We start from the raw sequence: 14,181 nt of genomic DNA, 5'->3' as shown, positions 1-14,181 counted from the left end.
AGTGGCACAATCTGGGCTCACTGTAGCCTCCATCTTCTGGGTTCACGTGATTCTCATGCCTCTGTCTCCTGCATAGCTGGGATCACAGGCATCGTGCGCCACCACACCCAGCTAATTTTTTGTATTTTTAGTAGAGGTGGGGTTTTGCCATGCTGGGCAGGCTGGTCTCAAACTCCTGGGCTCAAGTGACCTGCCTGCCTTGTCCTCCCAAAGTGCTGGGATTACAGGTGTGAGCCACTGCACCTGGCCTTATATCTCTTAATAGATTATAAGCATCTTGAAGCCAGGGACTAAATCTTATAAATTTCTGGAATTGCATGGCACCTAGGACACTGGCTGAATGATTAAATAGCATTGTTTCAAGAATCTTTGTTGCAGAGACCTAATAAAAGAGGATAATGGAGTTGGGAAGAAGGGATAGGAAAGAGATACAAAGGAAGGCTAACTTTTGGGGCAACTGTTAAAGAGCATAACAATAAAAAGCAGAGGTGAAAGGTGTGTGGAAAGTGAAATGGTGGTTATGATAAGGGTGCCTGTTAACATCTGAAGACCTGGGGATGAAGGGAGGTGGGGAAGGAGGGATGAGCTGACCTGAGCTCTTCTCTGCGCCTTCGAATCAGTTCTTCATCTAACCGGTGTATACAAGTTCCTTCACTTTTGATCTTCTCAAAATGTTTTTTCACTTCTTCTCTCCATTCAGCCTGGGTAAGGACAAATTAGATTTTGATAAATTCCAGGAGTTTCAATCTCTGAATATATCCATAAAGTCACGTACAAGATTTTTTTTTCCCTGCGTGCTTCTACTGAAGAGCCTTTTTCAGAAGAGATGTTCAATAAATATGATCTGATTAATAGCAAAATATCGCCTGCTACTATATCTCCATGCCCCAGCCCACTTCTATATTTCTACTCCAATATATGATGCTGTGTTTTTCCGAGTTTTCCTCCAGCACTGGCTATGAGGAACATCACAGCCGGCATACTGGCCATCACTTTTGGAATAAAAGAGTTCACTTTAAGGCAAGATGGTGGCTGAGATTGCCTGGCCAGAAAAAAACAGCTCTGATAACCACATGGAAACGTATGTGTGCATGTGAGATTACGAACATCTTTTTGGGCCCAGAATTCCTCCTAGGCTTTGTTTGGGAAAGTATCTTGAGAAAATACCTAGAGTAGAAGACCCTACAGGCATGAACAGCAGGAAATTAGAATAGAAATATAAGAAGCTATACGGGAATTTGGAGTTGAGGGAAATAACAGAAAGGAGAGAAGGAGGAGGAGGAAAGAGAGAGTATGGCCAAGCAATTTAGTAGTTTGACAAAATTTTTAGAGCAGGGATGGATGTCTAATACATGGTTGAAGTTGTTCAAAATGTAAACTTCTTTAAATTTTCTAAACTGTCAGTGAGGTCTCTGACATTCACCTAGGCTTTGAATGACTGCTTTAAAAAATTTTGTTTATTTATTTATTTATTGTTATTTTTGAGACGGAGTCTCGCTCTGTCACCCAGGCTGGAGTGCAGTGCCGTGATCTCGGCTCACTGCAGCCTCTGTCTCGCGGGTTCAAGTGATCCTCCTGCCTCAGCCTCCTGAGTAGCTGGGATTACAGGAACGCGCCACCACACCCGGCTAATTTTTGTATTTTTAGTAGAGGCGGGATTTCACCTTGTTGGCCAGGCTGGTCTTGAACTCCTGACCTCAAATGATCCACCCAGTTTGGCCTCCCAAAGTGCTGGGATTACAGGCATGAGCCACCGCACCCGGCCCTGTTTTGTTTTTTAAAGAAAGGTGCTGAATTGAATGTTTGGTCAATATGGGACAAAGATAAAGGCACAACCACAAGGCAGCAGGGGTGGGGACCAAGAATTTTAGGAAGGCAGAGGCAGAGCAGCCATGAAATTATCACTCTCCCAGAAATGTACAGAAGTATTAGAAAGGACATTGAGTTTTCCACAGGGCATGAAATTTCAAGCTAATTTTACCTAAATTTTAGGGGGTAGAAAAAAACCACTACTGGAATATGGCCTACAGGCAATAGGCCACAGAGAGAAACAAACAGTGAAAATAAATTTCCTCATATTATGTATAGACTATCTTCCATCTCCAGAAGCCAGTGAGACATAATTTCCAGTGAAGGCTAGATTTGTAACTAAATGTATCTATATAATCTTCTCCTAAAATTATTCTACTACCTTTAGATTCATGTTAAAAAGTATCTCTCCAGATCGTCAGATAGCTCCATTTTGAATTTGGTGAGGAGTCTCCCTATTGTTTTCCATGTTAGCTGCACCATTTTGCATTCTCACCAACAGTGTACAAGGATTCCAGTTTCTCTACATCCTTGCCTATATATATTTTTAAAATTAAAAAAAAAATAATAGCAATCCCTAATTGCTATTGTGGGTGTGGTGGCTCATGCCTGGAATTCCAGCACTTTGGGAGGCTGAGGTGAGAGGATTGCTTGAGCCCAGGAGTTCAAGACCAGCCTGGCCAACATGATGAAACCCTGTCTCTACTAAAAATACAAAAATTAGCTGGGTGTGGTGGCCTGCCCCTGTAATCCCAGCTATTCGGGAGGCTGAGGCAGGAGAACCGCTTGAACCCGGGAGGCAGAGCTTGCAGCGAGCCAAGATCATGCCATTGCACTCCAGCCTGGGCAACAAGAGCGAAACTCCATCTCAGAAAAAAAATAAATAAAATAAAATAAAATAAAATAAAAGACAGTAGCTCTCATTAAGTGTACCACAATAATAGAAAGAGTATCTTTCTGGATCAAGTAGGTAGTTATTCTTAAGTAATTGTGGATTTATAGAAGGTTTTCCCCAAATTAGCTGTTTCTCATCTATTTTTATAGAGGAAATTGTATTTTAATCATGCAAAAAATGATCATTCTATAATATGCTAGATTTTCCCACATATAGGTTGAACACTGGAGAGAAGTTTCTGTTGGTTGGTTGACTTTCAGGCAGCAAATCTATCCAACAATGCCATTAGAAAGCCAAGATCCAGAATACACTACTGCAGTCTATGGCCATACCACCCTGAACGTGCCCAATCTCATCAGAATACACTACTGCATTGTTTGATAGTGGCCTTTGACAGCATCTAAGCTGTAAACGAAAGTTTGGTTGAGCCCCTGCTAATGCTGTTCTCTCAATCATCAGATCAAAGTCATGGAGCAGGAGGAGTATTTGAGCTTTAGGAGGCGAAAGAATGACAAGTGAAAGTAGTTAGACCAAAAAAGAATAAGAGGGTCAGATTTGTGTCTTGAAGTATCCTCTTTTGTGCAAAACTGTCACTGTATCCTACTAAAATACTTCAAGAAGGGACGAGAAAAGGAGTACCTCCCTCTGGTGGTGAGGAATTTTATATCACAGATGAGATTTGTTTTAATTCTAGAGGAAATAAATCTCCTGACATCTAGCTTATAATTACGGGAAACTCAAGGAGAACTTTCTGAAGATTGAAATCTGTAAGAAAGTAGATTTCCGGAAAAGAAGTTCCCTCCTGTGAACAGAAAAAAGGACGTATGGGAAAACACCAGGTACTGATGAATAATGTGTTTCCCCCGAAGGTATCCTATTCCTGGCACTTGTTGATTTCGAGTTCCATTTTATATACTTAGAATCTCATGGAAAAGGAGTTCCAATTTGAGCTTAATCTGCAATTCAGCCATGTCTGGGCACATATGAAGAAAGGGAGGATGGGCAAGCCCGCAGCCAATTTGCACAGCTATCGAGGAGGCTCTGAGAGAGAAGGCTAAGGGTGGGAGGAGTCCTGCATGAGCCTGACCTGTGACAAAGCCACCTTCCTAGGAGTGGAGGGGCATTTCCCATTGTTTCACTACAAGGCCTGAGATACCCTGGAACAGAACCAGCGTTGCTCTCCTGCTGTCCACAGTATTGATAAGAGGCTAATCAGTTAATAGGGTTGCTCCAAAAAATAAATAAATAAATAAAAAGTAAAGACAGAGCTTAGTTAAGATAGAAGAGACATTACATTTGTGGGTGGAAGATATGAAAAGAAACGTGTTCTGATGGACAGCAGTCAGGCTCCGTACTATTCAAGGTTTAGGCATCCACTGGGGGTCATGGAATGTACCACGGATAAGTGGGGAATACTGTATAGGTGTCAAAATAAAGTTGAATTAATAGATAAATGGATAAACAAAATGTGGTATATATACCATGGAATATTATTTAGCCATAAAAAGTAATGAAGTTGTGACACATGCTACAAAATATGTGAACCTTGAAAACACACCACGTGAAACAAGCCAGGCACAAGCGAACAAATATTGTACTATTCTACTTAAATGAAATAACCTGGAATAGGCAAATTCATAGAGACAGAAAGTAGAATAGAGATTACCGGGGGTGGTGGGGAGGAGGGAATGGGGAGTTACTGCTGAATGAGGTGATGAAAAGTTTTGGAAACAGATAGTGGTGACAATTTCACAACCTTGTGAATGTAATTAATGCCACTGAGTCATGCATTCAAAAATGGTTAAAATCGGCCGGGTGGGGTGGCTCATATCTATAATCCCAGCACTTTGGGAGGCTGAGGCGGGTGGATCACCTGAAGTCAGGAGTTCGAGACCAGCTTGGCCAACATGGTGAAACCCCATCTTTACTAAAAATACAAAAAATTAGCCAGCACGATGGCAGGTGCCTGTAGTCCCAGCTACTTGGGAGGCTGAGGCAGGAGAGAATAGCTTGAACCTGGGAGGTGGAGGTTGCAGTGGGCTGAGATCACACCACTGCACTCCAGCCGGGGTGACAAGAGCGAAACTCTGTCTCAAAAAAAAATTTTTTTTAATGGTTAAAATGGCAAATTTTATACTATCTTTATTTTACCACACTTTTTAAAAAGTAAATAACAACAACAAAAAAGAAATTGAGCCAGTTCCAGCCTAGCTTAAGGAGTAGAGAAGCAAGATTTGGGGGGCTTATTAGAGGGAAATCAGATGGGATCAGAAAAGCCATAGTGGGGTCCAGTCCAACCCTTTCTGGGCACACGACTCCTCTCCTGATGTGAGTGTCCAGCCTCTGCATACGTATCTGCTCCCTCACAAGAAGATTACTTTTAAGGCAGCAGAGTCTAACCTCACAGTTGGGGTGTCTGCAACTCCCAGTCCCTGCATTTCTGGGTGGTCACAATGGCACTCAAGAGAACACTAGAATGATGCAAAGGCAGCGGGGTGAGAGAGCTTCAAAGCCAGGCACACGATCCACCTAGCAACTGGGATCTGGAATTGGGTGACAATGTTTTCTAAAGACTCATGTCAAATGTAATTGAATACCAGGAACAGTAATTGCCTATTTGGAGAAATGGGTGATTGTCTAGCAATGAAGCAATAGCTTTGGCAGAATCTAACATTGTATTGATATCGGTTGCTTTGTTCATCTGCTCCATATAGGCTACATCTTTATACATGTGCTGTTGACGAAAAACAAATGCCGCGTTTTCTCTCAGGAAGGAGTCAGCTGGACTCTTGGCAGCACCTCTTGACCGAAGTTTTGGTGGAAAGTGGAGACCAGGGGCTAACAACTATTGATTGATAACTGACGTTGAGAGGATCTTAGCAGGCAGGAGGAGGCAAGGCCTCAGGTACAAGAGGACTATAGAAAGAGAATGTGCCTGCCAAAAAGCCAGGTCTTCCCTACTGGGGCAGGATAAAGTCAAACACAATAGGAGTTCCCTGGCTGCCATCTTATTCATCTCAGGAGTTCATCAGAAAAAGAATCCAGAATCTAACAACCCAAAGGAGGCTTAATTTTTGTACTTAGTACAAAGCTACAAAAATTAAGGTGAATAATGGCACCTTTGTTTTTGTTTTATGCTATCGTACGCAACTCAAGAATAATGACATAATGACATCTTTTTTTTTTTTTTGAGATGGGGTCTCGCTCTATTGCCCAGGCTGGAGTGCAGTGGCTCGATCTTGGCTCACTGCAACCTCTGCCTCCTGGGTTCAAGCGATTCTTGTGTCTCAGCCTCCCAAGTAGCTGGCATTACAGGTGATTACACCACACCCAGCTAATTTTTGTATTTTCAGTAGACACTTGGTTTTGCCATGTTGGCCAGACTGGTCTTGAACTCCTGACCTCAAATGATCCACCCATCTCGGTCTCCCAAAGTGCTGGGATTACAGGCATGAGCCACTGTGGCCAGCCAAGAATAATGACATCTTACAATCAACTGTTCTTGATGGTCTACAATGCATTTGCAGTTTTATCTTTTCATTTGCTCCTCACAGAAACTCCCTAAGGAAGGGAAGATAGGATTACCTTCATTGTTTTGGTGAATAAGCTGAGGTTTAGTGTAACTGACTGACTTAGCCAAGACCACACAGTATGAAGTGACAGGATGGAGTTTAGACTAAAGGTCTCTTGCTATTTGTAGTACCTCACTAGCCAGTTCATATTAGCTAGAGGTAGTCTCACTTTCAGATCCAGAGACAAATTGACTTATAAATACCGAGAAAATTCTAGGAGGTAGCAAAATAGCAGATTTGGAGCTATTTAAGGAGAAGAGAAATTTTATGTTGGGAAAAATGTGGAAGAAGAATAAGTGAATATGAAAAAATGCTGCTATGGTCTGAATGTTTGTGTTCCCTCCAAATTCATATGCTGAAATCTTAACCACAAAGGGACAGTATTAGGAGGTGGGGCTTTGGGGAAGTAATTAGGTCATGAGGGCAGAGCCCTCATGAATGAGAAGAGTGCCCTTATCAAATAGGCCCAAGGGAGCTTGTTCACCCTTCCACCTCGTGAGGACAGAGTGAGAAGGCATCACCTATGAACCAGAACTCAGGCCCTCACCAGACACCAACTCTGCTGGTGCCTTGGACTTCTCAGTCTCCAGAACCGTGAGACTAACTTCTGCTGTTTCTAAGCCACCCAGTGTGTGACATTTTGTTGTAGCAGCCTGAGCTAAGATAGATGCTTAATGTACTCAGTTTTCTTCTCCCCTCTTCTCTCCTCTTCTGACCTCCTCTCCTGTTCTCTCCTCTCCTTTTCTTTCCTATTCTTTTCCCAAGACAACCTTTTCTGAGTTCAGTTTTAATGCTCCATGCTATGGGTGTCTTGATAATCTGGGAGCGGTTCAGGTGAGGATTCCGACTGTGGCAACTTAGCTGCCCTGCACAGGGCTCTGCAAGTGGTAGGTTCTCAAAATGTGGGACTGGCTTCAGAAGTGACGTTTTAGGAGGACTTAAGTAACATCTGTTCAGAACTGGAAGTTTTTCCAAATATGTAAACTTATATTGACCGTCTTAATGGCTTGTGACTTAATACCATCATCAGAAATTGCTTTTCAAAATTATGCTACGTACAGTTTTATTGTAAAGGAAGCAAAGTTGGCTGTGCACGGTGGCTCACACCTGTAACCACAGCACTTTGGGAGGCCAAGGTGGGTGGATCACCTGAGGTGAAGAGTTCGAGACCAGCCTGGCCAACGTGGTGAAACCCTGTCTCTACTAAAAATACAAAAATTAACCGAGTGTGGTGGCACACGCCTGTAGTCCCAGCTACTCGGGAAGCTGAGACAGGAGAATTGCTTGAACTCGGGAGGTGGAGGCTGCAGTGAGCAGAGATTGCGACACTGCACTCCAGCCTGGGTAAGACAGAGCAAGACTCCGTCTCAAAAAAAAAAAAAGGAGAAGCAAAGCTGTGATTGCAACCATATCTTAAAGTTCGAAAGATTTCCTAGCGAGTACTATATTCTCTTTCATTTCACAAAAGGGTTAAGTGTTTTTTCTGATTACTAACAGAAGATAAAGATTTCTCACCCAGTGCCCCGATACCTACATGTATCTGAACAGATGGGCGATAGTGCTAAGGGAATTGATCTGAATGTGTATCAAAGAATGCAGGAAATGCCATGAAGTCAACCTCCTACCTCATCTTATTTCCTCTGAAAGCAAACACTTTACTTACATAATAATTTCTTAGAAATAGTAACAAACAATAGGGGCAAGCCTGACTATTTAAAGACACAGTTGTGGGGAGATCTAAGTTTATGGATCAGAGAGGGTGTGTTAGAACTTTGGTAACAGGACAGGAGTCTCTGATTTATCATTTCTTAGGAACTGCAATCAAAACAACAAAAACCTATGCCTTTACTAAGATATTCCTCAATATCTGTGTGACAGGCAGAGTGTCTCTCTGTGTATCAGACACCACAGAAGTACTCCAAGCCTCCAGCAGGGGCAGGTAGAAAAACATATATATCATATATATATATATAATCTCATATATATATCTCATATATACATCATATATATCTCATATATATCTCATATATATGATATATATCACATATATATCATATATATCTCATATATATCATATATATCTCATATATCATACATATCATATATCTCATACATATCTCATTTCATATATATCTCATATATATCTCATATATCTCATATATCTCATATATCTCATATATATATCTCATATATCTCATATATATCATATATATCTCATATATATGATATATATCATATATACCTCATATATCTCATATATATCTCATATATATCTCATATATATCATATATATCTCATATATATCATATATATCTCATATATATCATATATCTCATATATATCATATATCTCATATATATCATATATATCTCATATATATCATATATATCTCATATATATATCATATATATCTCATATATCATATATATCTCATATATCTCATATATATCTCATATATATCATATATATCTCATATATATCATATATCTCATATATATCATATATATCTCATATATATCATATATATCTCATATATATATCATATATATCTCATATATATCATATATCTCATATATATCATATATATCTCATATATATCTCATATATATCTCATATATCTATCGCATATATCTATCTCATATCTATCTCATATATATCTATCTCATATATATATCATATATATCTATCTCATATATATCATATATCTCTCATATATATCATATATATCTCATATATATCATATATATCTCATATATATCATATATATATCTCATATATATCATATATATCTCATGTATATCATATATATCTCATATATATCATATATATCTCATGTATATATCATATATATCTCATATACATGATATATATCTCATGTATATATATCTCATATATCATATATATCTCATATATATATCATATATCTCATATATATCACATATATCTCATATATATCACATATATCTCATATATATCTCATATATCTCATATATATCTCATATATATATCTCATATATATATCATATATATCTCATATATATATCATATATATATCTCATATATATATCATATATATATCTCATATATATATCATATATATCTCATATATATCATATATATCTCATATATATATCATATATATCTCATATATATATCATATATATCTCATATATATCATATATATATCTCATATATATCATATATATATCTCATATATATATCATATATATCTCATATATATCATATATATCTCATATATATCTCATATATATCATATATATCTCATATATATCATATATCTCATATATATCATATATATCTCATATATATCATATATCTCATATATATCATATATATCTCATATATATATCATATATATATCTCATATATATATCATATATATATCTCATATATATATCATATATATCTCATATATATATCATATATATATCTCATATATATATCATATATATATCTCATATATATATCATATATATCTCATATATATCATATATATATCTCATATATATCATATATATCTCATATATATATCATATATATATCTCATATATATATCATATATATATCTCATATATATATCATATATATATCTCATATATATCATATATATATCTCATATATATCATATATATATCTCATATATATATCATATATATATCTCATATATATCATATATATCTCATATATATCATATATATATCTCATATATATCATATATATATCTCATATATATATCATATATATATCTCATATATATATCATATATATATATCTCATATATATATCATATATATCTCATATATATCATATATATATCTCTCATATATATCATATATATATCTCTCATATATATCATATATATCTCTCATATATATATCATATATATCTCTCATATATATCATATATATCTCTCATATATATATCATATATATCTCTCATATATATATCATATATATCTCTCATATATATCATATATATCTCTCATATATATATCATATATATCTCTCATATATATATCATATATATATCTCATATATATCATATATATATCTCATATATATCATATATATATCTCATATATATCATATATATATCTCATATATATATCATATATATATCTCATATATATCTCATATATATCTCATATATATCTCATATATATATCTCATATATATCTCATATATATATCATATATATATCTCATATATATATCATATATATATCTCATATATATATCATATATATATCTCATATATATATCATATATATATCTCATATATATATCATATATATATCTCATATATATATCATATATATCTCATATATATATCATATATATATCTCATATATCTCATATATATATCTCATATATATATCATATATATATCTCATATATATATCATATATATCTCATATATATATCATATATATATCTCATATATATATCATATATATATCTCATATATATATCATATATATATCTCATATATATATCATATATATATCTCATATATATATCATATATATATCTCATATATATATCATATATATATCTCATATATATATCATATATATATCTCATATATATATATATAATTTTTTTTTTTTTTTTAGACGGAGTCTCGCTCTGTCCCCCAGGCTGGAGTGCAGTGGCGTGATCTCAGCTCACTGCATCCTCCGCCTCCCAGGTTCAAGTGATTCTCCTGCCTCAGCCTCCTGAGTAGCTGGGACTACAGGTGTGTGGCACCACGTGCAGCTAATTTTTGTATTTTTAGTAGAGACGGGGTTTCACCATGTTGGCCAGGATGGTCTCAATCTCTTGACCTCGTGATCTGCCCGTCTCGGCCTCCCAAAGTGAAAAGCATGTTTAAGGACTTGTTCAGCTCCCAGGGATGATGCCCCTCCAAAAGTTCAGGACTGTTTTCATCAGACACTTTCCTGGTGGGTAAACTCATCGCCCTTCAGGGATGGGGGGCTATGAGAAGGAGGCTGAAATGCCAACTGCTAGTAAAATGTCTTTTCTGAGAGTGAATCTTTGAAATGCTACTGGAAGTCAGCGGGGCGATGCGATTCACTTTACAAAATTCATTTCTGAAGCACAATAACATTAAGTGAGATAAAGCTATATGAGAAATGAGAAATTAGGTAATAATTTTGTTATGTTCTATAAGCATACAGCTATAATTCAGGATCATCACATTTATTTCAAAAGTTATAGTTCCATTCCTTTTGATATTGCCTGGGTCTGGAAGGGATAAGGGCCTTATAAAAAATTCATCTCTCACCACCCCCTTATCCACATTGATAGTGGTTAGATGACCAATCCTTATGACATTTGCACCCTTTTAATTTAATTGCCACCAATTCTTCCCCTCTCCAGATCTGCGCCCTTATGATGTGCTGTGGCAGATTCTCTTGTCAAGAGGTGAAGCCTATTTCTCAATCCCGAGAATCTGGGTTGGCCTGTGACTTGCTTGGCCGATGGAACATTAGCAGGAATAATGCAGCACAGGCCTGGAAATCACTTGTGCATTGGGACTTGCTCTCTCGCTACATTTGTTACCCTGAGAACACCATGTGAACAAGCCCAAGGTGGCCTGCTGGAGGGATAGAGGCCACGTGGAGGAGAAGCAAGGTGCTCTAGCTAATAGCCAGCCAGTGGTCAGGTGCGTGAATGAGACCATCCTAGGACCAGCCAGCCTCCCAGCTGACCTGACAATTCACCACAGACACATGAGTGAGCCCAGTCAAAGCCAGTAGAACTGCCTGGCCCAAATTGCCAACCCATAGAATCATGAGCTACATACACATAAATGCTTACTGTTCTAAGCCATAAGTTTTGGGATGGGGCCAGGCAATGGCTCATGCCTGTAATCCCAGCACTTTGGGAGGCCGAGGCAGGGAGATCGCTTGAGCCCAGGAGTTTGAGACCAGCCTGGGCAACATGGTGAAACCACATCTCTACCAAAAAAACAAAAACAAAAAACAAAAATTAGCCAGGTGTGGTGGTGCATGCTTGTAGTCCTAGGTACTTGGGGGGCTGAAGTGGGAGGGTTGCTTGAGCCCGGGAGGTGAAGGCTGCAGTGAGCCGAGATCAGACCACGGTACTCCTGCCTGGTTGACAGAGTGAGACCTTGTCTCAAAAAATAAAAATAAAAATAAAAGTTTTGAGATGCTTTGTAGTACAGTAGAGGCTAACAGAATCATTAAATTATACTTACTTGGAGCTACTAGATGACACACTTAGAGAAAAGGTTCTCTCTAGGCTGAGTTCTATCATAGGCTCATTGTGGTATTTAACCTCCCACGTCTGTACTTCAGCTTTTCTACTTCAAAGAAGGTAATACTTTCTTGAAGGTCAGCAGTAATCCTAATTCAGGTGTATGTACATTACAGCTTTCTTATCTTCTTTTTCTCTTTTCTCTTCAGCAGTTTTACCAGGAGCCACTATAAGGATAATATTCTGACACATATTTTTTCTTTTCTTTCTTTTTTTTTTTTTTTGAGGCAGTGTTTTGCTCTTGTTGCCCAGGCTGGAGTACAATGGCATGATCTCGGCTCAACACTACCTCCGCTTCCCGGGTTCAAGTGATTCTCCTGCCTCAGCCTCCTGAGTAGGTGGGATTACAGGCATGCGCCACCATACCTGGCTAATTTTGTATTTTTAGAAGACGGGGGGTTTCTCCATGTTGGCCAGGCTGGTCTTGAACTCCTGGCCTCAGGTGATCTGCCTGCCTCGGCCTCCCAAAGTGCACCCGGCCGACACGTGTTTTTTCAAATGAGTTAATAATAACATTAAGTGCTTTAAAAACTCTTAAGATGTCATATGTGTGAAGTATCATATTTATTGTGTCACAATGAATAGAGTTATATAACTATTATAACAAACACAATGGGCCCTTCTAAGAGTTACTCTGTTTCATTGAGAGTTCTCTATCTGTTTAGTAGCACCTGGTAGGAAGTTTCCCAACTTACCTGAGACTTGAAGTAAGTTTCTTGTGGGGTGGCAAGTACATCTGCAGAGGCAATGTCTAAATGCATGAGTGTCTGCCGAAAAGAAGGTCGGTTCCGAGGTTTACTCTGCCTAAAAGTGAAAAAGACAGTTTGTGCATTTCAGAAGTTGTATCCAGGAGAATTAAGATTTTATTTTACTTTATGAAAAAGATTGTTTACTTCAAAATGGCTGTATCTGAGTAAAACCAGCTGTACTCCATTATATCAGGATAGCATAACTGAATTGTATCTCAGTACAGTTTTAACATTTCTTTTTTTCTTTTTTTTGAGACGGAGTCTCGCTCTGTCGCCCAGGCCGGAGTGCAGTGGCGCAATCTCAGCTCACTGCAAGCTCCGCCTCCTGGGTTCACGCCATTCTCCTGCCTCAGCCTCCTGAGTAGCTGGGACTACAGGCGCCCGCCACCACACTGGCTAATTTTTTTGTATTTTTAGTAGAGACGGGGTTTCATCATGTTAACCAGGATGGTCTCGATCTCCTGACCTCGTGATACGCCCGCCTCGGCCTCCTAAAGTGCTGGGATTACAGGCGTGAGCCACCGTACCCGGCCCTTAACATTTCTTTAAATTTATTTTTTATTTTTTTTTCAGAGACGGGGTCTCACTATGTTGCCTAAGCTGATCTCAGACTCATGGGTTCAAGTGATCTTCCTACCTCGGCCTCCCAAAGTGTTGGGATTACAGGCGTGAGCCACCATGCCTGGCCCTGCAGTACAGTTTTTTATTTATATTTTATTTTATTTTATTTTATTTTATGTTTTTAACACAGAGATGGGGTCTCGCTATGTTGCCCAAGCTGCTCTTGAACTCCTCGCCTCAAGTGATCCTCCCATCTCTGCCAGCCAAAGTGTTGGAATTACAGGTGTGAGCCAC

General features: G+C 38.0%; 1 protein-coding gene across 2 annotated transcripts in view; it reads right to left on the bottom strand.

Moving 5' to 3' along the window:
* Positions 1-14,181, bottom strand: part of MAP3K13 (mitogen-activated protein kinase kinase kinase 13) — a 203,046-nt gene that overhangs the window by 22,147 nt on the left and 166,718 nt on the right. For both annotated transcript variants that reach the window (XM_034957847.2, XM_003806606.4), the window contains 2 exons: positions 13,273-13,381; positions 592-701 (listed from right to left, as the gene is read on the bottom strand). In XM_034957847.2, coding sequence (XP_034813738.2) covers positions 592-701; positions 13,273-13,381 — 219 coding nt within the window. The remainder of the gene's footprint in view (positions 1-591; positions 702-13,272; positions 13,382-14,181) is intronic.

Source organism: Pan paniscus, chromosome 2 (assembly GCF_029289425.2).
Source record: "Pan paniscus chromosome 2, NHGRI_mPanPan1-v2.0_pri, whole genome shotgun sequence".
Lineage (NCBI taxonomy): Eukaryota > Metazoa > Chordata > Mammalia > Primates > Hominidae > Pan > Pan paniscus.
Note: the sequence above shows the minus strand (reverse complement) of the source record. Positions and strands in the feature narration are given on the sequence as shown.